Consider the following 27,623-nt stretch of genomic DNA (forward strand, 5'->3'; position numbering starts at 1 on the left):
TTTAGGATGGTAACAAGTCCTCTGCTTCCAGATTCAGGAAAGGTGCCATCATCTCCCGGAGCTCCCACATGGTGCGGTGCCCCAGCACACTGGGCAGCACCCTTTCGAAGAGAAACGTGGCGTCCACGAACAGTATGTAACACGACAGACCAGTGATGGTGACCACGTAGACCATGACGAAGAGCTTCAGTGCCTGCTTCCTACAGCAAAGAAGACACATGCGTTCAGACGCATTGAAGGTGCGGACCTGCCGTTCCCTCAGCTCCACCCTGGGGCGGGGATGGGGCTATCTCTGTCCTATGACCACAGTCTGTAAAAGGAGGAAGCCGCACATGCGCCCACACGACCTCGTTTGGCCGCTCTCGATCTTCGTGTTAATGTACCCTTTCTGTATACAGTTGGAGCCACATTCGTTTGTTTGATACTATAGGATCGCTGGTTTTGATTGCCTTTTAAAGATGTATTAATTTTCTACCAGCTGCAGTATTTATTTTCAATGGTGCACGGTCACCAAGCACATGACATCATACGCAGTGGCATATAAAATTATACTGTACACTGCACACTAGAGTGGATATAAAACAGCTTCTTACTGTGTTCACTGTGTCCCAATTGGCATTCCTCTAATGGACAATACCACTGTATATGTCTTCATGTGGTCGCCGGCCAACTGTGCACCTTCTCTGGCCAGCTGTCTAAGCCCTTTACCTGTTTTAAAATCTGGGCTGTATTTTTTTTCCTGGCATTATAAAAGTTCTTTATATGTCATGGATACTAAATCCTTAATTCCCATAATTCTGGAAAAGTTATACATACATATACAAATCTATATGTAGATTATGATGTGGGATTCCCCTCTGTATGCTGTGAATACTATTGGTTAATAAAGAAAACTGCTTTGAACCCATAGCAGGGAAGAAGAGAGTTAAACAGGGAAAACTAAACTGAATGCTGGGAGAAAGAAGACAGAGTTAGAGAGAAGCCATGTAGCCCCACTGGAGACAGACACCGGAACTTTACCTGGTAAGCCACAGCTTCGTGGCAATACACAGATTAATGGAGATGGGTTAAATCAATATGTAAGATTTAGCCAATAAGAAGCTAGAGCTAATAGGCCAAGCAGTGACTTAATTAATACAGTTTCTGTGTGGTTATTTTGGGTCTGAGGTGCCAGGTGGCTGGGAAACAAAGTGACCTTCTACAATGAATTGGTGTGCCAGTGTGGTTAACTAAATCCAAGTAAAACCTGAGAAAGCTTAAAAAGTAATTCTAGACACAAAAGAAAACAGAGTTAATCATTTGATCGGATGGGCTCTGTTTGCTAGAAGCAAGCTGAGGCACAGTTCTTTTAAGAGAATGTTTCCTTACTCAGCTATATAAAAAAAACTGTGCAGTTCCAAAATGGCAGCTTCCTGGTTCACCAGAACGAGCCGCTCTGACTCTTTCTGGAGGTTCAGCTATGGAGAATTTAAATGGGGTTTGTGAGCAGAGTGCTACAACTTCCTTAATGGCAACACAGACCTGCTGCAACCCAACCCTGGATCTGGGGTGGAGAGAATGGCTCTCAGAGGCAGTGAACAGACCTCCTCTGACATGTTGACTGGGTAAAGCCAAAAGGCAAAGCATCCCTAGTCATAGTAACGTGGCTTAGCTTTTTAAGAGGCACTTCTGGTCAGAAAAGGATTACAGATATGCAATAAAGACAGATTCAGATGAAAAAGACCTCTAACTGAGACATGCTGTGTTTAAGAAATGTATGTAGGCTTGGGAGAGAGAGAAAAAAGTATATAGTTATAAAAGAAAGTAAGCGGTTTAAAAAAAATAAAACAAAGTTTTTTTTTAAAGGGACAGAGTACAGACAGTCATAGGTTAAAGGAGTAAAGATAATAAAATAATATTAAACTTGTAAAAAAAATTAATACAATAAAAATATAAGCCATGTAAAGATGGAAGATACACAGAGAGTCTGGATTATGTATATTATTGTATTTTCTTTGAATTTTTTGACTGTTAAAGAGCTACATAACGAGAGGCATTTCACTGTATGTTCAACCAACATAAAGGTATCTTGATTCCAAATTTTGAGTCTAAGGATATGTTGCTTGGAAAAGAGGTTCTTCTTTTGTTTCCACAGAAGATGAGAACCTGTGGATTAATTCCAGACTAATATGGTTTGATGAACCAAACCCCCTGAAACATTGCCATGAACACCTCCAAAAATACTTCACCCAACAAAAAACAGGAAGCAGTTTGGAGAGAAATACGCCCAAATTCCTAAATATTGTATATAAGTGTTTTTTTTTTAACATTTAAAGAGGGGTATTCTATAGAGATTTGCATTGGTATGGATCTTGGTTTATTGATACAAACTTAAGGTCAATTTTGTTATATGTATATTTCTGCTCTTGTCTAAGGTATTGTGTTTGTGCAGCTCATTTAAAAATGCAATGTGTAATTAAGAAATACAGTTAATAGATAGTCATCTATAATAGTCAAGCTTGTAGTCATGTTAGTTAGGTTTTCTAGATGTACAGAGATGTATTTCAATTAGATAGGTATTCTTCTATCTTTCAAAGACTACAGAATATGGCATTTAAAATGTTTTAAGAAATTAAGATTTTTCATGACAATGAGAGATACATCTGCTCCTGGCAGCATCAATTACTTCAAGAGGATGATGGGTATTGAAGAGGCTCCTCATGGAGTTTGTTAGACATTTGGGCAAGAACTGTTTTTGCCTGGACTTCTTGATGTCATGCTGTATAAACTGGACATGTAGGACCCACAGAGAGATGACTGCTGAACTTTCCTAAAGGTGAGACAGTCCTTTAGGTGACATTCTGCAGGACACAAAGGAAAGTGACTGACAATAGAGGCGGAAACAGGTTTCTTTACAATAGCTCTGCATTTTATCTGTCTTAACACCGACCTCTACACACACCAGCAGCTTCGGTGGTGAGTTCTCCCCTTCCAGCCCCCAATCACAGCCTTCACGGCTGCTTTCCATAGATAAAAAAGTGACCGGACAACCCAGGGTTGGTCCTCCTGTGCTACCACTGTACACGCTGTGTGGTGGATTCGATTTGGGGCCCAGAGTCCCTTGGATTTTTCTTTCTCCTTTTTTTTTCTTTTCTTTTCTTTTGGACCACTTATAAGTGGAGTGCCCTCTAGCCTCTGGTTTCTGAGTGTCACCTGAACCAGAGACAGTGAGGCTTTAACACCCCGCCTATAGAAAAGAGACGTCTCCGGCCTATAGAGAGAGGACACTCTTCTGCAGACCCTGCGGTGTTTGCCGCCATTTCACACCCAGCCTATAGAGAGAGGACGCTCTTCTATAGGCCCTGTGGTGTTTTCGTGAGTTTTCATGTTTGGGTTATGGTATAAACCCTCAAACTATCAGTCACCCACCTGTAAATGCTATGCTGGTATCCCACCGGATCTGCTTTTCCTCAAACTGTCCCTGTCACCACTACTGCTGATAACAAGATCGTTCAGATCCAGGAGGGAGCTGTTTTCAATTCCAGCCTTTGCCCCCTGCTGTGACTTGCTGCGCAGCAGCTTAGGAACAGGACAGATCATGCCTCCAGGTTTCTTTTGTTAAAACTCCCATGGCTCAAAAAATAGTGGCTTTTTCATTCAACATGTGGCTGCCACCATTTTGACTGGGGTCAGGTGATCCCACCACCATCTTAACTGATGACCAGGTCAGGTGATCAAGTCCCACCTTCTTTACTGAGGTATTCCTTTCCTGGTCCCCTGGTGATGACTCTGTTGCATGTGTGCTTTGTGCGGTGGCATGCTTTTGGTAGGGTCCACCAAAGCATCCACTTCACCCAATTCCTGTTCACTCTGTGTGTGTGTATACATACATGGAACTTAAATGCACCTATGTTTACTGTTAAATGTTATAATTGTCTGTTCATTGTATCTCGTCCCAGACTACAAAGCAATAAGTCTCATGTTTTAAATTGGTATGTACTTTTGGGTCTCTTACAAAAATACTTTATATTTAATCCAACCCTGTTTTACCTGTTGAGAGCCAGTATAGTCAAGCTTGGACCCAGTTCTCCAGGCAGATTCTGTACTATAGTTATGCCTGATAAACAGCCCTCGGCTGCTCCAGATCTAACTAACTTTGTCCTCTGTTCTGCCAATACCTTAAACAGGTGTAAGAGACACCAGACATTTCCATACCACAAACACTGGACAGGAGCAAAGAGACCAGCTACCCCAGGATGTAACCAGCACCCAGCTTTCTCAAGTTCCTCCCACAAGACTACGCCCACAAATAAGCAGGAAGCAGTCTTGAGAATCCGTCATGCCAATTCCTTTAACCTGTTGTGCCTAACCTCCCACCTTTTTATTATAAAAAAAGAGATGGGAATGTAATGGTCTGTCCTGTTCCTTTAAGAAACAAGCCCCTCCCACTTTCTCCCCTGTCCACTGAGGCAAGCAGATCTTCCTTCAGCTTCTGGCCTGAATCCTTTCCTTTTCCATCTCTCTCCCGAAGAGGCAGCTTCTTGCTCTCTCCCTTCTCCCCACTTCTCCCCCTTTCTCTCTGTTTCTCTCTCTCTCTGCTCTTCTCCCTTCTTCCTTTCCCTCCTTTCCCTTTCCCCTTCATAACCCACTAAATAAATACCCACTTTCTCTGCCTCTGTCTCTCACCTGCCACAACTGCGGGTCCGTGTGGGACTGGGGCTGCCCTGCCGCTCAGGGACCTGCAGCATTTTACTTTGACCATAATAGGTATCACACACATCTATACCCTCCAGAGAGGGCACCCACAACAGACCATGTCCAGCTTGGTGAACAAGTGAGTTTTATTGGGGTTACTTACAGGAATATGGGTGAGGGGTTACCTATAGGAGCAGAAATGACTCAAGACAGCTGCATCAGCCAATCCCCACCCCAGCACAGGGGACAGTTCACAAAGCTGGGAGCCTGAAGCCCACTGCACAGCCTTGCAGGCAGCTCAATAAGCTGGAGAGTGAGCTTTCTAGGTACCTGGATTGTTCTAAACCTCTTGCTAGCTCCTGGCTGGTTTCTGCCTCCTCCAGGCAGCTTTTCTAGTCTGAGTCTTTCTTGCAGTGCAACTTCCTTCCATCTGAGGTTTGCGGGGTGGGGGTGGAGGGGGAGATATCTCTGAGTTTTTATTGTTTACCCTGGCAAAAAGGGGCCTGGTGAATCTCATCAGTTTCAGGGACTTCCTGAAGCTATTTTGAGTTGTTCACCTTCTAGCAGAAGGAGCTTCATGCAGGATGGAATGTTTCCTTCTTGGAGGAGACTTACACCATTCCTCAGTGTGGATATTCCAGGCTAGGTGACCCTGAGCTTGAGGGACATTCTCCTGTCTCTCCTCCCATCTTCCTGTGGGAATTCTGCATGCCACTGAAACTGGCATGCTCTGCGGGTTCTGAGGATCAAAAGTCAGGTCCTCACGCTTCAGTGGCAAGCGCTTCTACCCCTCCCCTCTCTCTGGCCCCGGTTCTTGACAATTTTCCCACTTGTTGACTCTGGAGGAGAATGTTTTCTGAGGTCATTACCATTTTCGCTGGCATCACCTCTTATTTGGCATTTCCTGGGTGCGGTCTATGTCCCAGAATGATAAAGTCAAGGTCCCGGTTTCATAGTTCACAGAGTATTAAGAAGACACAGAACTGAAACAATTGAGCTGCAGGATGATGTTGGAGCCGTGACCGGATGATGTGCAAGGTACAGGGACAGAGGATGTCACAACCAGACAACAGACGACTCAGAACTGAAAGGACACTGGCCCACTCGAGCATGTGGCTCTGGCAGGCCTCGCCCTTCTCCCCATTCCTTCTGCCTTGCTAAAAACCACTAGCTTACATTCCTAAAGCTAACCACCAAGGTCTAGTCCCTTGTTTGGCCACTTCCTCCTCCTGAGGCTGACTGCCAAAGTCCAGTGATCAAAAGCCCCCTTTGGTTCACCTAACGAACATGCCCAATTAAAACTAAACACCTTGTGCTAGCACAGGGTTTCCCCGTTTGCCTTTATAAACAGCCATTTGCCTGTGTATCACATCTGTCTCCCCTCTATCCAGAAGCAGTCCTTTGTTCCTCAGGGACAAATAAACACCCCTGCCTGCTCCCCCTTGTCCTCTTCCCCTTCTCCCTCATCCTCTGTCTCCTGTACCACTGCATCCTTGCTCATTCTAACACAGTCCTCCCCTTTTCGCCTCTTAAAAACTACCCCTGCACGGTCATTTGCTGCTGTTTTTCTGCCTGAGTCTGAAGGCAGCCACTTTAACTTTTCTTCCCTGCTTAATAAAGGATCTCTCTGTGAAAACGAGTGTTTGGGTATGGTTTGTGCCTAATCTGGGGTCTGGGAGGGAGCCCCTACCATACAGGGGTCTCCTTCAAACACAACAACTGGAAACGGCTCCAGAAAGCAGGTTGCTGAGGCCTCTGTCTGAGTTGGTGGCTGGAAAAGAAGGGCGGGGGGTCTCTTCTGGAAGAAAGGACTATTTCTCCAAGACGTTGTGTCGGCTCTATAAGAGGATCCAAGGACTCCGGAACTGGGCAAAGATGGTGGTCCACACCCCTCATCCCAGCACTGAGCCCCAGGTGATCTTGTTGAGGCTATCCTGAGCTACATGGGGAGACCCTGTCTCAAAAGAAAAGATTCGACATTTTCCACGAGTATGTCTCCAGTATTGCATAAGGAAGAGGCTCCCCGGCATACACCCAGAGAACGCCATCTCCTGCCCCAGGGCTACCTGCATATCCATGTTTGTTGTTAGGCTAGATACAGTCGCAAGGAAACGGAGCCAACCTAGATGTCCATCGACAGATAAATGGGAAATGAAAGCGTGGTGCATATATACACTGTGGAATACTGTTCAGCTGTCAAGGAAAAAGAAATCACAAACTTCACAGGAAAGTGGATGAACTGAGCATATATACCATTATTATGGTCAAGCAATCTTATAAAGAAAGGAAATGTTTTCTCTCTTCTGCAGATCCCAGCCTGCAATGCATACATGTTTATATGTAAACATCAGCAAGTGTGGGGACTGTACAGCATTCAGAAAGCATCCTAGAGAAGGGTGGTGCCAGGTGGAAGGAAGACGAATGGCAAGTCAAAGACATGACTCGAGAGAAGCTACCAAGTTCATGTCTTTTCTGGTTTCGATTCGGTCATAGTGTTTTTCTTTTTTCTCTTTGTTTTTGTGGTAAGTGAATAAAAATGTAGTTGATGTGATGTGTAAAACCCTGAGCCCCCCAGATTCAGAGCCCACAGCCTCAGAGGGCCCTCCCAACTGCACAGGAACTCACAGAAAGGCAACCCCAAGTCCCACAGCCTCGGAGGGCCCTCCCAACTGCACAGGAACTCACAGAAAGGCAACCCCAAGTCCCACAGCCTCAGAGGGCCCTCCCAACTGCACAGGAACTCACAGAAAGGCAACCCCAAGTCCCACAGCCTCAGAGGGCCCTCCCAACTGCACAGGAACTCATAGAAAGGCAACCCCAAGTCCCACAGCCTCAGAGAGCCCTCCTAACTGCACAGGAACTCACAGAAAGGCAACCCCAAGTCCCACAGCCTCGGAGGGCCCTTCCAACTGCACAGGAACTCACAGAGAGGCAACCCCAAGTCCCACAGCCTCAGAGAGCCCTCCTAACTGCACAGGAACTCACAGAAAGGCAACCCCAAGTCCCACAGCCTCGGAGGGCCCTCCCAACTGCACAGGAACTCACAGAGAGGCAACCCCAAGACCCACAGCCTCAGAGGGCCCTCACAACTGCACAGGAACTCACAGAGACAAAGATCTGGGACTGGGTAGTGTTTGTTTGAATGGCTACCTTAATCTGGCTGTGTGAAAGTTTTGTCTGTGAATTCTTACCAATACAGTAATTTTAGTTTTTTAAAGGAAGGTGAGGGGGAGTGATCTTGTCAAGCAAACCAACGCTGTCAAATCTGCTTTGTAAGTAGTTTTCTTCAGCAGAGGTGGTGACCAGAGCCTGTGAATTCCATTCTTTAACATGTAGACAGAGGAGCTGGAGACGTGGCTCAGTGGACCTAGGTTCAGTCCCCAGCACCCACGGGATGGTTTGCAACATCCGTAACTCCAGTCCTAGGGATCCAGGACAATTCTGATCTCGCTAGGTACCAGGCATGTGTATGGTATACACACACACATGCAAGCAAACACCCAAACACACAAAATGAAGCAAATAAACCGAAAACCTTTTAATTTTTAAAAAAAAAACATAGATAGATGTACTGGGGTATTTCTCGGTGATAGAACACTAGCCTAGCATATGTGAGGTCCTAAGTTCCGCTCCCTGCACTGCACACATCTAAAAAGATTTGGAAAGGTGTTGTATACAGGTAAAACATAAGTATTACATATAGACAGGGTTATCTAAAGTAATCAGAAAGCTATCTATGCCTATATACTTTTCTTTTCTTTTTTTCTTTTTGGTTTTTCAAGACAGGGTTACTCTGTGTTAACAGTTCTAGCTGTCCTGGAACTCACTCTGTAGACCAGGCTGGCCTCAAACTCGCAGAGATCTTCCTGCCTCTGCCTCAAGAGTGCTGGGATTAAAGGTGTGTGCAGCCACTGCCTGGCTTGCCTATATACTTCTTAATACAGTGGATGTATAGCTAAAACAAGGAAAATTCTATGACTTCAATTAACACACAAAATTTACAAAAGAAATTATTATTCAACACTTGAAGATATGCAGTGGGCCTTAGAATAGTTCATACGTTGAGAAGCTAGACACACGCTCACACACGCACACATGCACATGCAAGCACTCAAACATGCAGGCACACACACACGTGCACCTGGTCTCGCTATGTAGACCAGTCTGGCCTGGAACTCAGAGGTCTACCTGCCTCTGCCCCCGAAGTGCTGTGATTAACACACTCCTGATGACGTTGGATAAGCTCGTCCAGCCCACGCCAGCCCCTGGTCTTACTCACCACACCGCACCGTAGGGAGAAGAGTGTGGCCCTGAAGGGGTTGGAGAAGCCTCGGGGAGCGGGGGCTCTGATTGCTCCGTATCCAAGTCTTCAGAGCTTTGGGAGTCTGTCTCCCTTCTCTGCGTGTGGTACACCTCCAGCTCAGTGTTCAGGAAGTTCATTTCCTTATAAACGCTCTGGAGGGGGAGGGGGGATTTAAAGAGCAATCAACTATCTTTTCTTAATAAAAAAAAAATCTCCATGTCTCCCAGTCTCATCCAATTGTCATCCAGCAACAGAGGACGTCTTTCTCTCCGTGACACCCCAGGGGGCCAATGGCAAGGCACACTCAGTGACTCACACGCAATTGGGGGAGAGAGGGGAACCCACGTGCTAACTTTTTAACTACTGGAATGACACCCCTGTGCTGGATCTGTGTATTCAGGCTGGCCATCCATGCCACACCTATGGTGGGTGCCCACCGGGCACTCTGCTAGGACACGGACTAGATAGGAGTGTGCAGTCGACTACAGGCACGTACAAGGCTTGTGAAACAAAACACACGACTAAATGCCCGTGTGCATTAGTGCGAGAGACATGCTCACGAGTGTGGCTGCTGCGTGGTGGGGTGAGGACTGGGTACCCAGTGTACCCAGTGATGCTGATGAACCAGCAGGCTGAGTGGGAGGGTGGCAGCCCATTTGTCTGTCACACGTGCAAGTTTCTCCCCACGTCCAAGGTGTCAGGGAAGAAACTCAAGGATGAACGCACGTCTCTGCATGCGAGAGACAGGCGAGGTCTGGGGAAGAGATGTCATCTGCACTAAGCCTTGCAGAATGCAGAACGTGTGGACGTGGAAGAAAGCTCCAGATGACTAAGGGACGAGAACCAGAGGAGGAGGCGGAGACACCAGAAACCGGCAGGGTTCTTTTGGCCCAAGGCAGAAGCCTGAGGGATGGAAACGAAGACATGGGACCAGAGACCAGAATAAGGTGCAGTTTAGCCTCCTGGGAAAGAACTGCCAGGTTTAGCTGGAACCCAACTGAGCTGCTTGGATCGGTGGACTCGGGGCATCTCACCTCTATCTGTTCAATTAGTTTCTCCGTTAATTCGCGGGCTTCGTTGCAAGCGTCAACCTAAAAGGATATTTGCGGGTCTGAGAACACTGGCAAGCGCGTCTTCCTGGTTTAGATAATACAATCTCCAGCTATGTATCACATACAAAGTGACCGTGCTGAGATACTTGCGTTTGCTCAGTGACACAGCTCCCTTGAGAGTGGACTTCTGGGTCTGAGGATGCAGCGCAGTGGCGGGGCGCTCGCCTACCACAGGCAGGACCCTGCACGCGGTACTTAGGCCTGAGGATGTAGCGCAGTGGTGGGGAGCTTGCCTACCACGTCCTGGACCCTGCACTGGGTGCCCAGCGGTGGGGAGCTCGCCTACCACGTCCAGAACCCTGCACTCGGTACTCAGGTCTGAGGGTACATCAGAGGGTGGGGTGCACGCCTACCATGGCCTGGACCCTGCACTCGGTACTCAGGTCTGAGGATACAGGGCAGTGGTGGGGCGCTCGGCCTGCCACGACCTGGACCGGGCACTCAGTACTCAGTACCACGGAAGCAAATGAAAACGGAACAAACGTGAGGCAAACTGCTCACAAGTCAGATTAGGAGCTGAGTATTGCAAGAATAGCCAAGACCAACATGGGTGATGTTTCAGTCCTTTGTAAGTATCAGTTCCCAGGATAGTGGTGCTTGCCTTTAATTCCAGCACCCACAGACAAAGAGAGAGGCAGGCGAATCTCTGCAAATTCAAGGCCAGCCAGGGCTGATGTGGGATGTCCTTCTGTATTGCTTTTATTGGTTGATGAAGAAAGCTGTTTCAGCCAATGGCTTAGCAGAGTAAAGTTAGGCAGGAAATCTGAAGAGAGAGAGAGAGAGAGAGAGAGAGAGAGAGAGAGAGAGAGAGAGAGAGAGAGAGAGAGAGAGAGAGAGAAGGTGGAGTCGGAGAGATGCTATGTAGCTGCCAATGGAGACAGACGCCGCTGCAACCTTCACCTGTAAGCTACAGCCTTGTGGTGATACATAGATGAATAGAAATTGGTTACTTTAAGATGTAAGAGCTAGCTAGAAATATGCCTGAGTCATTCGCCAAACAGTGCTATAATTAATATAGTTTCTGTGTGATTATTCGGGTCTGAGCAGCTGGGAAATGGAAGAGCAGTCTCCAGTTACACAGGGCTGTGTAGTGAGAGTCTGTTTCAAAAAAAAAAGGCACTGAGAAGTTGGCTTGGTTGAAGCACTTGCCTTGCAAGCATGAGGGTAAAAGCTCAGATGCCTGGAATCCACGTGGGAGCTGTGCCAGGCATGGGAGCTGCCTGAGAGGCAGAGACAGGAGCAACCGGTTAACTAGACTAGCCAGAACTAGGGCACTCTGGACCAGCAAGAGACCCCGTCTCAAAATAAATTGGAGAGCAATTGAGGAAAATGGCTGATATCAACTTCACGCCTCTTGCACACGCATACACACACACACACACACTGGCACCAGCACACACACCTGTGTCCACACAAATATATATGCACACAGCACACACATACACGTCTAAATAAAAGTATAAGTTTATACAACAGCCTCTAGTCAGCCGTTCTTTCTGTCTGTTACACCTTTTATTCCTTGTAAAGATCTAGCACTGGAGAGAGGGCTCAGCAGTGGAGGGCACAGGCCCCTGCAGAGGAGCCAGGTTCTCAGCACCCTCATGGTGGCTCACAACTGTAGCTCCAGTTCCAGAAAATCAATGCACTCTTCTGACCTCCGTGGATACTGCATGTATGTGGTACATTTGCAGACCTACATGCTAGCAAACAACATCCATACATGTAATATTAAAAACAAAAAGCTTGCACCACTATGGAAGCTGATGAAAGAGTAGGCAGGCTGCTGAGAAGATAAGGGAGTAATTCTGTAACGTAGGTAAACCTTTCTAAGGTGTACATGTAAGAGCTCACCATATTAGCTTGAAATCTGGGCTCTGGCTCAGCAGCAGTTGGCAGAGAGAAGCTCTCTCCTGTTGACTTCCTGCATCTCCGTCAGGTTGTCTAGGAGAGACAACACCTAGCCTTGATTCTTCAAGGTGCACTGAGAGGAGCAGGCAGAGGCTTTCTGTTCTTACTTTCCTTAATTTTTCTCAGACAGGGTCTCACATATTCCAGGCTGGACTCCAATTTGCTGTGCAGTCATGCATGAACTTGAATTCAGATCCTCTTGCCTTCGCCTCCCAAGCTGGGATTACAGGTGTGGCCTCCGGGACTGGTTTATGAAGGGCTGGTGATTGAACCCTGGGCCCTATTGTGTCAGTCACCGAGCCTCAGTCCTAGTCCCAGGATGGGCTTCTCGAGGCAAACACCCAGGCACAGCTCAGTTTCTCATGGAAAACACTCACGCACAGCTCGGTGTCTCGTGGTAAACACTTGCACACAGCTCGGTTTCTCGTGGCAAACACTCACGCACAGCTCAGTTTCTTGTGGTAAACACTCGCACACAGCTTGGTGTCTTGTGGTAAACACTCAGGCACAGCTCAGTTTCTCATGGAAAACACTCAGGCACAGCTCGGTTTCTCATGGAAAACACTCGCACGCAGCTCGGTGTCTTGTGGTAAACACTCACGCACAGCTCAGTTTCTCGTGGTAAACACTTGCACACAGCTCGGTTTCTCGTGGCAAACACTCAGGCACAGCTCGGTTTCTTGTGGCAAAAATGCACACACAGCTTGGTTTCTCATGGTAAACACACACAGCTCGGTGTCTCGTGGTAAAAACGCACACAGCTTGGTGTCTCGTGGTAAAAACGCACACACAGCTTGGTTTCTCATGGTACACACACACAGCTCGGTTTCTCGTGGTAAACACTCACGCACAAAATTCCAACCGTCCAAGGAAACAGAACTAATAAACTCAGACATCAGTCTCAAGCTGCAGCAGTAACCGAAAATGACATCTCACGGGCACAGAAAATTATAGGGAAAAGTGACCTGTGAAAAACCAAGTTCTAGACAGGTGTATCTGATGACAACATTATTCAGTGTGTAAATAAATGTGACGTTTAGAAGAACACAGACACACAAAAGGTGTTTCTAGTGATTGTCTTTGAAGGAGCCAGGTTCTTGTTTTTGGTTTTGTTTGTTTATTTGACACAAGGTCTCTTTACCTAGCCCTGGCTGTCCTGTGACTCACTCTGTAGACTAGGCTGGCCGCGAGCTCATAGAGATCCGCCTGTCTTTGCCTCCCCCCGACCCCCAAGGGCTGGGATTACAGGTGTGTGCACTACATCCAACTATGTTTCATTTTCATCTGGCTTAGTTTCATATTGTTGTAACTGCTAGAATAAGTATGTACTACTTTTGTTAGAAGAAAAAACATTTACATATGTTACGTGATACTTCTGTGATGTTGATGTGAATGGGAACGGGAGAGCAAAAGTGGACTTTTACATTTTTTTCACTTTTTATCACATTTGCTCATTTGTAGTAGGTGGTACTCGTGTCGTGGAACATGTCTTGGGGTCAGGGGACAATACGTAGCAGCCTCTTCTCTCCTTTCACCATGTGGATTCCAGGGTCAAGCTCAAATCACGAGATTTGGTGGCAAGTCGCTCAACCCACTGGGTTCTCTCTGGCCTGAGAGCGATGCTTTTTATCCGGAAGTGTAGGTGAGTCACTTTGTCTATGCAAGCGTGTTTGTATGTCTGCGTGTATGTGTCTGTACATATGTATGTGTCTGTGTGTGTATGCATGTGTGTGTCTGTGTGTGTATGCATGTGTGTAGGTGTGTGTATCTGTCTCTGTGTTTATATATGTGTGTGTCTCTGTGTATGCATATGTATGTGTCTGTGTATGTATACATGAATGTGTGTCTGGGTGTATGCATGTGTGTGTTTGTGTGTCTATGTTTATGTGTGTATATCTGTGTGTTTATGTCAGTTTGTGTGTGTGTGTATCTCTGTGTGTGTCTGTGTGTATATCTGTGTTTGTGTCTATGTGTGTGTCTGTGTAGGTATGTGTATCTGTGTCGCAGTGTTTATGTGTGTATCTCTGTGTGTATATGCATGTGTGTGCATCTGTGTATATATACACGTGTGTGTATATATGTATGTGTGTCTGTGTGTATACATGTCTGTGTGTCTGTGTGTCTATGTCTATGTGTATCTGTGTCTGTGTCTATGCCTGTGTGTCTGTGTATCTGTGTGTGCGTCTGTGTGTATATCTGTGTTTGTGTCTATGTGTATATGTCTGTGTAGGTGTGTGTATCTGTGTCGCTGTGTTTATGTGTGCATTTGTGTATATATACACATGTGTGTATATATGTATGTGTGTCTATATGTGTGTCTATGTCTGTGTGTATCTGTTTCTGTGTCTACGCCTGTGTGTCTGTGTGTGTGCAGCTACATATTGGACCTAGATGGCTGACACACGTCTCACAGAAGTTCTCCTACCAAGCCACTTCATCTTGGTACCCCAGGATTTTTCCTCTGAAAACGAGCATGTGGCACGGAACCCCCTCCAGAGGCGTACTTCCGAGGACCCTTCCTTGGAGTTGAAAGTCTATGCTCTCAAGGGCGTTTTTCCTCCTCGTTTATAAAGACGTCTCCTACCTGGGCCAGTCTGACGTTCACTTCTTTTAACTGCTTTCTAATTTCTATGATCTTCTCCTGGAACACATTAGAAGGAATGACAAACGAAACTGGAGTAAGACAATTAATTCTTAAGAGAAACACACGCATGGTCAACAAGCTTCCGATTTCAGAGCTATTTTCCCCTCGTAATACGCTGATTTATAAAAGCCAGCACTGAGTCATGTCAGTAAGATACAATTGATGGCTCTGGAGAGAGGACCCAGTGGTTAAAACCCGGCTGCTCTTTATTCCCAGCACCTGCACGGCGGCTCACATTTGTATGGCGGCTCACACCTGCCTGTAACTGGGGCCCCAGGGGATCTGATGCCCTCTTCGGGCCTCTGTGAGCGCCTGGGACACACATGCAGACATGCAGACACACACACACAAAACTTTGTTAAAAGTTATGATTGACCACACCCTCTGCAAGTGACCCCTCGCTAGGCATTGTGCTGGTCCAACAAGTAGCAGGAGCACTGGGCATCCTGAGCCGTGGCAACTTCAGCAGTGCGTGGTCACATCTGGGGGTGTATGCTCACCCTCCTTTGGTACCACATTTTCTCATCACCAGCCCCCAAGTCACGTGGTCTATTAAGGGACTGCACTATCAAGTAGGTGAGGTTGGACTCCCCATCCTCTGCCAGGGTCATTTCTTAACTGCCTCCTCCCCTCTTCCCTCCGCCTGCCTATCTTCCGTCCCCATGGCTTTGCTTTTTTGTTAATAAATGGATTGTGAAGTCTGTGCCCATCTGAGCTGGCATCTTTCAAACAGCCGACTGTGTCTGAGGTCACACATGCTGCTAGGAGAATCAGGAATTTGTTCCTTTTTATTTCAGGGTGGTGTTCCCTTGTGCACACAAGATGATGGTTTATCTATCAACCGGTGGGCATCTGACCTGCTTCTGGGTCTTCCGCTCATATGTGGCATGTGGCGGGCTTTGCGTTTAGCATGCACACAAAATTGCGTCGATCCGACAGAGTTTCATATAAGCGTGTAACACCTTATCCTTTCCTGTTTTCTCAAGCTCCCCCCTTAAAATACAAATCTCCCCAAGTGTGGGGGCTCACGGCTGTAAACACAGCCCTGGGGAGACTGAAGCCGCTGACTCGCTGAGAGTTCAAAGTCAGCACAAAAGGTCAAGGTGAGTGTGGAATATTCTTTTATACTTTGGAGTATATGTCGCTGTGATTGGCTTAGTAAAGAAGCTGACTGGCTGAGAGCTGGGCAGGGTCAGGTTAGGCGGGAGAACCAGACTAAGGACACTGGGAAGAAGGGCAGACTCAGAGGAATCGCCAGCCAGACATGACGAGGATACAGGAGGTACAATATGAAAGAGAGATAACACCATGTGGCAGAATGTAGATTAATAGAAATGGGTTAATTTAAAATGTAAGAGTTAGCTAGTAATTAGCCTGAGCTACTGGTCAAACATTTATAAATATTAAGTCTCTATGCATTTATTTTGGAGCCAGCAGTCAGGACAGGAAAACTCTGCCTACAGGTTAGTCTACATAATGAGTCCCAGACCAACCCATGTTTAAGGGAAGAGTCTTGTCTCAAAATGTGGCTCAGCAGGTAAAAGTATTTGCCATCCCTGACTTAAATCCCTGGGTCCCACAAGGTAGAAAAAGAAAACCTGGAAAGTTGTTTCTAACCTCCATGTATACATACACACACATGCACACATCCACACATGCACAAACATGCAATAAATACATAAATACAATAAAAAAAATTTAAAAAATAAACATCAAACAAAATTTAAAAACCCTTTCTCTGAAAAGAATCTCTGAGAACACAGAGATAAGGAAATAGGATGCTTTGGAGGTTTGGAAATAACACAAGAACATGTCAGGAAGTCACCAAAGGCCATACAGTCCACTCTTGATCTCCAAGGACACAGTTAGTAAATTCCATTTCCTAGATGTTTTCTCTGAACTAGCAGGGCTGGGATTCTGAGATGCCAACACGCAGGTCTCCTTAAGACCTGTGTTCTCATGAGGGAATCAAGACAGAAGCCTAGGAGGAGGGAAGCCGGGCAGAGTCCAGGATTCTGAGCATCAAACAAAGGAAGCTGTGTCCTGAGGGAGGGGCTTGGCAGCCTGGCGAGGTTCCTCCTATCACAGAACCACATTTTCCCTCTGGCTATGATATGTTTGGCACCCAAGGAGGGAGGTGGAGGCAGAAGTCTGAACCCAGCTTACCTCAATGTTTGCTTCCTGATCAGGGTTCTCCAGATGTTCAGACTGGTTTTCCAGGGTTATCACCTCATTTAACAGGCTACAAACAGATGAAGAAATGGACTAAGTCCTGTGGATTGAGAAAACAGTCATCCAACATGGGAGACATTTCTGATCTTTCTAGAAGCGCTAGCCTGCATAGAAGGGCACAGTAAAGAGATGCCAACCTCTGCTTCTCGAGAGATGCTCTTAAAGGTGTGGAAAGAAAAGGCACAAGCTGGGAAAGAGGGTTGTTTCTCTCGTGCTGGGATTGTACCTGGGGACGTGTGCGGGGGAGGCACTGAGCTGAAGCCACGGTCTGGACAGTGGCACAGCACGTATCTAGGCTTTATCCAGACTATATCAAGAACCTCTAATTCAGGAACAAGTTGGGTGTGGTGGTGCACACCTAATCCCACTTGGGAGGTGGAGGTTGAAGGATCAGGAATGCCAAGCTAGCTTAGGCTGCATGAGACACAATCTTAAACACAAGGAAAGAAGAAAATAATGAATTTTGTGATGGATCAAGGAATGTCCTCACCGTGCTGGTTTCATGACTATACGCATTTGTGAAACTCTCAGGACCTTACATCAAAAACATAATTGCCATGTAATAGAATTATATTTCTTAAAAGAGAAAATGCACAGTGTTGGGATCTGGATACCTTTTAATTCTCTGGAGGATAAATGGTCCATCTGGACGGGGTGTGTATGAGCAGATGTTCTGTGGCAGGTCCAGAGGAGAGAGCTAGGAACACAGGACCTTTGTGCTAGGAAAGAGGTGGGAACATGGTAGGGACATTCAAGGCTTCAGACACTTGTTTCCAATAGGAGCTTCTGCTTGTCAATCATTGATTATGTGACAGCCTCACAATTGAACACTCACAATAAGTCAGTGATGAGGATAACTATTAGTAATTTTTTATACATGAGGAAAGGCAAGCCCTTAAAAAGGTTGATTATCTCACCCAATAAATGGCCCATCAGGAATCAAACCCAGTCTCTCTAATGCAGGGACAGCTCAGTTAGTGGAGGGCTTACCTGGCTTTCATCAAGACCTGGGTTTAGACTCCAGCATGCTACAGGCTACAGTAGCACATTCCAAGCTGTGGGACAATGCTCTTCTACTCTGTAAAGACTTGTCACTTGCATTGCTTTAATAAAATGCTGATTGGCCAGTAGCCAAGCAGGAAGTATAGGTGGGGGGGGGACCAGAATGGGAGAATTCTTGGAAAAGGAAAGGCTGAGTCTGCAGTCCTCATGCATACACAGAGGAAGCAAGATGTGACTGCCTCGCCTGTAAAGGTACCAAGCCATGTGGCTGACACAGACAAGAATTATGGGTTAATTTAAAATGTAAAGAGTTAATAAGAAGCCTGAGCTACTAGGTCAACCAGTTTATGGTTAATGTAGACCTCTGTGTGTTTCTTTGGGGCTGAATAGCTATGGAACTGGGCGGGACAGAAACCTCTGTCAACAATTCCATATGAGGCAGAGGCAGGAGTATTAGTTCAAAATTATGCTCAGAGCTCAGATACACAAAGAGGTTGAGGTTAACCTGGGCCACTTGAAACCCTACAGGGTACAGGAGAGATGGCCCAGTAGTTAAAGTCCATACTGCTTCTACAGAAGAACAGCTTCATTTCTTGGCATCCGCATGGCTGCTTATAGATGCCTATAACTCAGACTCCAGGGGATATGACGCTTCTGGCCTCCTGGGTATCTGTGCTTACATGCTTGTACCCAAATGCATGTACACACATAGGTAAAAATGATGAAAAATAAGTTGAAAGAGAGAGAGAGAGAGAGAGAGAGAGAGAGAGAGAGAGAGAGAGAGAGAGAGCGCGCACCCACTGGGTACCTGTGTGCATCCCTTTGGTAAATAACTCAGTTTTAAATAAGAAGTGTGTAGGAGAAGCCATTGAGATGGACTCAGGGAGCTCTGGTGTGAGCCTGTGATGTTGACTTCCAACCATGAGGCTTTGCTTCCTGCCCCAGGCCTCACCGAAGCGTCCACAACGTTCTGAGCTCTAAAGCCATGAGACATCTCGCTGTCTTCCTGCCAATCCCGGTGCCTAGTATTTACCTCTTCACTGTGCTTTCTGTGCTGTTTATCTTCTGTATGATGCCGTTGATCCTCCCCAGCCAGTCGACGTGGTCTGCGGCAAGCTCTTTCATTTCTACACCCATCTTTGCGTTCCAGTAGCTCAGCTTGAAGACCGAGCTCTCTGGGGTCCTGCGGAAACAGAATAATCTTCATCACCGGAAGCTAGCACGTGGGAAACACTTCACGCAGCTCCAAACACTCTTCCTTGGACTGACAGGTTGATCTGTGTATGTGTTTCCTAGCACCGAAATGGTGGCCATTTATTTATCTGTGTAAACAGGTCTTTAAAAGTCTTGATAAAGCAAATAATCACGCAAATGTATATATGTGTGTTACTGAGAATCAAACCCAGGGCCTCACACAAAATAAGCACTCTGCCATGGAGCTACATGCCCAGCCCTTAAGGTTTTATGTGAGGCTGGAGAATTGGCCCAGTTGGTTTCAAGGGCTTGTTGCTCTTGCATAGAACCAGGGTTTGGTTCCCAGCGCACATGTATGGTCGTTCACAACCATCCATAACTTCAGGGTCAGAGGATCCAACAACCTCTTCTGACTCCCTCAGGCACACATGCAGTGTACATACATGCAGTGTGCATACACGCAGTGTGCATACATGCAGTGCACATACATGTGTGATGCAGCAAAGCATTCACATGCAGACTTTGGTTTAATTTTGTGTTTTTTGAGACAAGGTTTCTGTGTATAGCTTTGGAGCCTGTTTTGAAACTTGCTCTATAGACTAGGCTGGCCTCGAACTCACAGAGATCTGCCTGCCTCTGCCTTTCTAGTGCTGGGATTAAAGGTGTGCACTACCACCACCTGGCTCATATGAAACTTTAAAAAAATAATTTTATGCATTTTCCTCAATGCTAGGGATTGAACCCAGGACCTCCCACATGCTAAGAAAGGACTCTACCACTGAGCTATTGCCCCAGCTCTAAAAATAAATATATTTGAAATCTCCTTGTACGTAATGAATGTTAGATATTGGGTCAGGATAGTGGCAGGGAGGAGAGGTGACAACAGGTGGTGGCACACACGGCCTTAATAACAGCCTTTTAATTATGATTGAATGATTTTCATATATAAACAGTTATCTGAGGCCTTTGAGATGTGTGTCAAATCTAAGCTCCAAATCCAAAGACACCCAGAAGACCTGACAACTGTGCCAGCATCTTCAGCCCAGGGCTGGCTGACTCTTCGGTCTTGCTGGTCAGGGTCAGCCAGTCCCCATGCATGTGGACACGGTTCATCAGGCTCTCTCTGAATTCCTTACTAAACTTCACTGTCGTGTCCCCCCCCGCCCCCCCCCCCCACATCGCTCAGCTCTCCCTACCGGGTTGTGTCAAAACTTACAATGCAGGGGAGCTCTTCTCCAAACACTGAGACAGTGACCCTTGAAGATCTTCACAGGCAAGCGTGAGTTTTTGCTCATCCTGACTGCTCGGTGGGTCCTGGCTGTGCTTAAATTCCTGCTGCAATCCCTCCTGCAGAGATGATGAAGTAAGAACAAATGATAATCCTGAGAGATCCTGGCTCCTGCAGCCCTACCTGACACAGCCTGTCGGAAGCCCCGCCTTCCAGGGGGCGTGGATGAGATGGGGGCCCCGCCTTCCCAGGAGCATGGACGAGATAGCGAGACAAAGGATTTGCAGTACCAGCCTCTCAGAAAAAAAATGTTTTCAGGGTGAAACAGTAGAAACACACCCAGTCGTGAACCCGGAAACTTGACTCAAACAACATAGCTCTTCAAAAACTCAACACCAGACAGGCAAGGGTGCACTTCTATACCCCTGGCCCTCAGGAGCCTGGGAGACTACCAGGAGTACGAGGCCTGCCTGGCTTACACGGTAAGTCCTGGGCCAACCTAGGCCACATAGTGATTTATAGCCAGCCTGGACGACATCACAAGAGTCCAGCAAAACAAAACAAACGGTGGTATTTTTTCGATACCACAAAAAGGCAAAGGACAAATGTTTCAGATTAAGACAGCCCACTGGGGGCTGGAGCGATGGCTCAGTGGGTAAGAGCATTGCCTGCTTTTCCAAAGGTCCTGAGTTCAATTCCCAGCAACCACATGGTGGCTCACAACCATCTGCAGTAAGGTCTGGTGCCCTCTTCTGGCCGTCGGCATACACACAGACAGACTCCAGTCCCAGGGGGGGATGACATCTCTACTGGTCTCCGAGGGCACTGGGAGCATACATGGTGCACGGACACACATGCAGGGGAAACATATGTACACGTAAAACACATGGATAAATCCTTGACAATGACGGAGCTCTGAAAACATCTGAGGCATAGTCGAGAGCTGGAGTACCGGGAGAAGGAGAGCATTAGACTCCTTTATGTGTTAAACTGCTGATCTCTCTGGATGTGATGACAGTATTTTGGATACCAGAAGAAAATCTTTATTTTTGGAGAGGCTTTCTGAAGGCGACGGGGACAAACTGTTATGTTTGTCCTACTTTTAACTGTCTTAGTAAAGGGCATCTATTTATCCACGCAAAGACAGAGGAGACGCCGCGGAAGCCCAGCTGTGTGAAGGAGCAGCTGTAAGAACACAGCTGAGCAGTGTTTCGTGTGTCTACCATCTCCTGTTTATTTCATGGCAAAGAGTTTGAGAGAAATAGCCCACTCTATTGTGTTTAGTCCATAAATTCCTTTCTTCCTATTTCTCTCTCTTCTTCTTTTTCTTTGTTTAAAAAAATATATTAAAGTTATTCTCTGGCATTTCAACTCTATACATGCAAAAAAATGACCAAAAAGTTATACTATCTTACCTTAGAACACCTCTTTTTAAAAATATACTATAAAACAGCTCTTTGGGGAAGCTTTAAGTTAAACTCCTTTGCTTCAATAAAACAAATTTTAAACTGAAAAGAGGGAAAGCTTGGGGTGGGCAGAAGAGAGGTGTTCCTCCCCAAGATCCCTGTGCAGACCCCAGCTGAGGCTACAGGCAAACACCTCAGCACTTGTCAGAAAGCAGAGTCTGAATCCTCAAGTCGGCTTGAGGGGACACGGGCAGGCTGGAAATGTTCTCAGTCTCCATGCAGGTGGCTCCTCAGAGTTCATGTACCACAAGTTAACTGCTGGCACCAAGAACATGTGGCCATGTCCCAACACTGCACATGCCCCCTTATTAGGACAAACATCTTTGTAGACTTTGTCACCGAGTTAAAAGAGCTTGCAATGAGGTCATCATGGATGATCTGGGCAGCTCCTACATCCAGCGGGAAGGGGAAAGCCACTTCAGAGAGGCAGCCGTAGCCAGTGCAAGCCTGGAGACACCAGAGGTGGGAGCAGAGGGAATGCCCGGGAGACGGAACCAAGGCTGAGTCGGAACCAAGGCTGAGTGAACCGGAAGACATTCTACAAGCAGGGGACAATTTTACATATCACATACGCTCTAAAGTGACCTATGCCAGTTGTAATTGATTCTCACAGACAAAAACGATACATAACGTGTGTGTGTGTGTGTGTGTGTGTGTGTGTGTGTGTGTGTGTGTGTGTGTGTGTGTGTGTAAGCTAGGAAGACGCCCGTGTGTAGACAGCAGAGTGGGAAACAGTGCCATCCCCAGCTCTTGGTTTCAGGGTCACGCGTATGGGAGGAAACGGGGAGGAAAGCCTTGGGTATGTTTTTCCTCCTGAGACACAGGCGAGGTCGTGTCTTCCCCTGCTGTGGCATTTGTGTCTGTCTTTCTCCTTTTTCTCTTCTCTCTGCTTGTGCTTTGGGTCTACTGTACCCAAGGCTGACCTTGATCTCCTCTTCCTCCCATCTTCACCTCCCACAGGCTGGGATTAAATCTATCATCAGGCCCAGCTTGGCTTACCCATATTTTAAAGTTCATCTTGTGAAGGGAATCAGTCTGTAGGTTTTCAGAAACTTTGTCTTTTTCGTCTGGTCTGTCCGAGGTGTTCTCCATGTTGATAATTTCCCTTAGCAAATGCAAACAACACAAAGCAGACAGAGGCTGTTACTGTACCGTAGGAGTTAGGCTGGTCCTCTGTTCTACAGGCTTTTAGCCGAGACCTATGAGGCACTGCAGTCCCAGGGACCATCCGCTGCCCTCGTACTGACTTGGTCCTGTGAGGATAATTACCATACATTTACCATACACAGTGTGTTTTGCAAAAGAGAAACAGAAGAGCTGCGTAGGTGTTTGTTGGCTGACTCCATAAATTCTTTTAACAATGAGATTCCAATTTCAAATTGCTGCTATTTGTATCCATGTATAAAAGTATGGGAAAGATAAACAGTAAACAAATCCAAAGAGTGGAGTCCCAAAATCACAGGTTCCAAAGGCCAGGTAGGCAGAGAGACCGTGTGTGAAGTGGCCTCTTGCACTGTGTGACAGTGTTGTTTAACATGACAGAATCTAAAAATGGGAGGGGGCTTCGGGGCAGCCGTGTGTGTGTGTGTGTGTGTGTGTGTGTGTGTGTGTGTGTGTGTGTGTGTGATCACAGTGACAGGTTCCATGTCTGTATGTTCTGTGTGTGTGTGTGTGTACTATCACAGTGAGAGGCAGGTTCCGTGTCTGTATGTTCTGTGTGTGTGTGTGTGTGTACTATCACAGTGAGAGGCAGGTTCCGTGTCTGGATGCTCTGTGTGTGTGTGTGTGTGTGTGTGTGTGTGTGTGTGTGTGTGTGTGTGTACCAGCACAGTGACCGGCAGATCCTGGCTGTGTGTTTACAGCCCAGTTGTCTTCTCTCCTGTGTAACAAGTCTTAGAGCCCTTCGCTCATCTCTATTAAGCTGGTATTAATTTACTAAACTGCATATATGTGGCACATTAAAAAAAATGAACCACAACCACCTTGCAATGTCTGTCTTTAGGAGGTAATTTCATGTCTGTGGACCCTGAGCCCAGACACCTACCCTGCTCTGGTGGGTTGACTGAGATGTCCCCAAAGTCTCAGACATTTGGCTAATTGGGCCCTAACTGATGGTGCTATTTGGGAGATCTAGGAGTGTGACCTTGTTGGAAGAAGCATGTCGCTGGAGGCTGTTTCCGGTTTGCTCTGCTTTGTGCTCATGGTTCGAAGTGTGTCTGCCACCTGCTGCCTCTGCTCCACTGTCGTGGACCCCCCCCTCCCCGGGACTGTGGGCCCACTCAACTCCTTCTTCTATAACTGGTCACAGTGAGAGAAGAGTAAGGAACACTCATATATAGGAAAGGGCCCTGGAGAGAAGAGTAAGGGACACTCACTCACACATAGGAAAGGGCCCTGGAGAGAAGAGTAAGGGACACTCACTCACACATAGGAAAGGGCCCTGGCTTCTATACACTTATGCAGATCATCCTTAATCCCAGCACAGGGGAGGCACAGACAAGCAAATCTCTCAGAATCCAAAACCAGCTTGGCCTCCTCAGTGAGTTCCAGACCAGCCAGGGCTACACAGTGAGACACTATCTCAAATACAATCAACAACAACAAGAGTTTTCCACTGTCCTGTTTAAGGACGCAATTCCTTCGCCACTGATACACACATGATTACGTAACTAATGTTCTGCAGCTATGCATTCTAAATACTGTGTCCCTAGCAACTACCAAGGAGGGAGCCATGAAGTAACCAACACAAAACAACCGGTTCCCCAAAGGGAAATCCAAGTCTTGCCAGTTCTGCTTGATGAGGCCTCATTCTGATCACAAGACTGCAGAAGTACCCCATAAGGCGACTTCGGGAGATACTGATGAGTTAAAATTAGGTGAATTGGAGAAGAAAACATTCACCCTGACCCTGAACTTGAAACACCTCATTATCTGCCCCCTGCTGGCCTCAGGAAGTGTCTGGTAGCAGGGAGCACTCCTGACTAGGCGGGTCCCCAGGAGCACTCCTGCGAGATCAGCCCGTACTCCCTCCACACCTTCAGTCACACAGACGTTTTGGAGAAAGTCGTTGCCCTTCTCGGTCCGTTGTTGTTCCTCCGCAACCGTCCTCATCTGCAGAGACTGCTCGTGACTGAGGGTTGCGGGTGTGAGAACCATTACTTCAGCATGGCAGGGACGATGGCAGGAGGGCTGTCAACAGGATCAGCCGTGACTCTCACATGGGGCTAATTCTTTTTCAGAGAATGTGGCCTGTTCCCCACACTGCCAAGCTGTCCATTCTAAGAGACCCCAAGCAAGCTCTTGAGAGTCTCTTCTCAAGTAGACAGAGGAAGGATTTGTGTGTGATTGTCCTCAGGGTACAGCTCATGTCAAAGTTTGTAAATCACCCGTGCATAGGGACATCAAAGAGAAATACAGAACAGCCGTTCTGGGGGCAGAACCCTGTTCATAAGTTATTTCTGGTTATATAATGTGCACATTGCAAAAATCTAGAAAAAAAAAAGAATACAAAATCACGAGTATTTCAGGCCCAAATAATCAGAGACGGTCTCCAGAGACAGCCGGATTTAAGCCCCTCACCACTAAGGTGATTTTTTTATGACGTTGTGTCTCTAGACCTGGTGTTTGTTTGATGGTTCCCAATGCTGACAACTGTGCCGTTTCTAATTCCTCCCTAGTATAGTGTAGTAATGAGCATGCTCGTTAGCACGGCCAGTGCAGTGCTGTGAGTGGAACCCAAATCCTTCCCAAGAGCAGCAAGTGCTAACAACTCAGCCATTTCCCAGTCACTACCCCTAGACTGAACTTCTAAAGGCTCAACCAACAGACCCCACTGGCAGCTGTGTGTGAGCCCCACCCTTCCCTCCAGCCAGATGAGCTCCCTGGAGAGCAGAGCATCATGGGAGGGGAAGGGTTCAAGTACTCTAGCCATAAGAATAACAAAGGGGGGAAAAGGCAAAGAAGCTACAGGTGGTTCATATCTAGAGTCCCAGCACTTGGGAAGCTGTGGCAGGGGGATTACCATCAGTTTGAGGCCAGCTCAGGCTACATAGTGAGTTCCTGGCTAGCCAGGGCTACAGCATGAGACCTTGTCTTAAGTTAAACAACCAACAATCAACAAAACAAACAGGCAGAGAAGGATGAGACAGAAACACGTGTAAAAAGCTGTAGCAAGGTGATGTGGAGATGGTTCTGTTGGCATGGAGACGCAGATTTCTGGGTCTCATTGGCCGGTCAGCCTAGGCTCCTGCATCCAGAGCTCCAGATCAGTGAGAAACTGTCTCAAAAAAATAGTGGGGACCATCGTCTTAGTTAGGGGTTTAACTGCTGTGAAGAGACACCATGACCATGGCAGCTCTTGTAAAGGAAAACGGCTTACGTTCTCAGAGATTCAGTCCATTATCATCATGATGGGACATGGTGGTGTACAGACAGCCATGGAGTTGGAGAAGTAGCTGAAAGTCCTACATTTTGGCTTGCAGGCAACAGGAGGTGGGCTCTGTCTACTAGGTGTGGCTTGAGCATATATGAGACCTCAAAGCCTGCCTCCACAATGACACACTTCCTCCAACAAGACCACACCTTCTCCAACAAGGCCACACTCCTGATAGGATCACTCCCTTTGTGGGTCATTTTCTTTCAAACCACCCCAGCCATCAAGAGGACTCCACAGATAAAGGCTGCCCAGCCTGGTAATCTGAGTTTGATCCCCAGAACCCACATGGTTGAAGGAGAGGACCGATTCCCACTTGCCCTTTGACCTCCGCATGCACACCAGAGAAAATGTGCACGCACCTAACTATGAACTGATTGATTTTAAAGAACCAAAAACAAAGCAGGTGGCAGACACACATCTGCACACTCAGGTGTGCACACGCAGAAAAGGAGAGGTGTCTTTAACTTCACATACTACAGCGCTGGTGATAACAGTGCTGCTTACACACTTGGAGCACTTCGGCTAATAGGGCTCATCTGCTACATTGTTTCATTCAGTCCTTAACACCACCCTGTGGGCAGACAGTCGCCAAGGGTCCTCACCATTTCTACTTTTTAAATCAGGAAGCTGAGGGTGAGCAAGGACCCACGATTTGCCCTGAGTCTCATTGCTAAGATGCGGTAGAAGCAGGATGTAAACTTTCCACATCACGGCTTCACCGATGTCTGTGAACAGAAACCTGGTACCCATCCTGCTTTCACAGGCGTGACAACAGCCTGCTGAGCTCCAAGGAAGCCCACTTTCTGAAGCTCACTTCGGAGTCTCACATACAGCGGGAAGACGCACGCCACACTAAGCGTGGTCTGCACCACAGCTCACGAGCTTCGTGCTTGCTGGACACACAGAACCTCCTATACGCAGTGATGTAGGAGGGTCTTCTAGCTATCTGTTGCTTTCATTGGTTAATTAATAAAGAAAAATGCTTGGCCTGATAGGTCAGAACATAGGTAGGCGGGGAAGACAGAACAGAATGCTGGGAGGAAGAAGGCAGTGAGGCAGACGCCATCATTCTTCGACCTGAGATGAATGTAGGCTAGAATCTTTCCCGGTAAGCCACCACCTCATGGTGCTACACAGATTATTAGAAATGGGTTAATCAAGATGTGAGAATTAGCCAGTAAGAGGCTAGAACTAATGGGCCTGGCAGTATTTAAATGAATATCATTTGTGTGTTGTTATTTCTAGGGCTAAGCTAGCCGTGTGGGAGCCGAGCCAGACAAAAAGCAGCCCACTGCTCCTGCTCCCTCATCACTACAAGGCAGAACACTTTGGAAGTGCTCATTCTTATTCAAAAGCACCCCCTTCTTCTCCTTGTACCCCATTATTTGTTTTTACTTTTTACCTCCAGGGCTGTTTGGAACTAAT

The 27,623-nt window shown here is 46.9% G+C and overlaps 1 protein-coding gene across 1 annotated transcript; it reads right to left on the bottom strand.

The window, feature by feature from the left end:
- Positions 1-24,919, bottom strand: Smco2 (single-pass membrane protein with coiled-coil domains 2). The gene is made up of 10 exons (XM_075981908.1): positions 24,797-24,919; positions 24,291-24,295; positions 22,763-22,868; positions 20,289-20,416; positions 18,909-19,055; positions 16,808-16,883; positions 14,582-14,638; positions 10,012-10,068; positions 8,954-9,129; positions 1-200 (listed from the first exon to the last, which is right to left on the bottom strand). The coding sequence occupies exons 1-10, from the start codon at positions 24,917-24,919 to the stop codon at positions 2-4; spliced, it is 1,074 nt and encodes a 357-aa protein (XP_075838023.1). The 3' UTR covers position 1.
- Between the last annotated feature and the right edge of the window lie 2,704 nt (positions 24,920-27,623).

The sequence above is a fragment of the Microtus pennsylvanicus genome, chromosome 8, assembly GCF_037038515.1.
Source record: "Microtus pennsylvanicus isolate mMicPen1 chromosome 8, mMicPen1.hap1, whole genome shotgun sequence".
NCBI lineage: Eukaryota > Metazoa > Chordata > Mammalia > Rodentia > Cricetidae > Microtus > Microtus pennsylvanicus.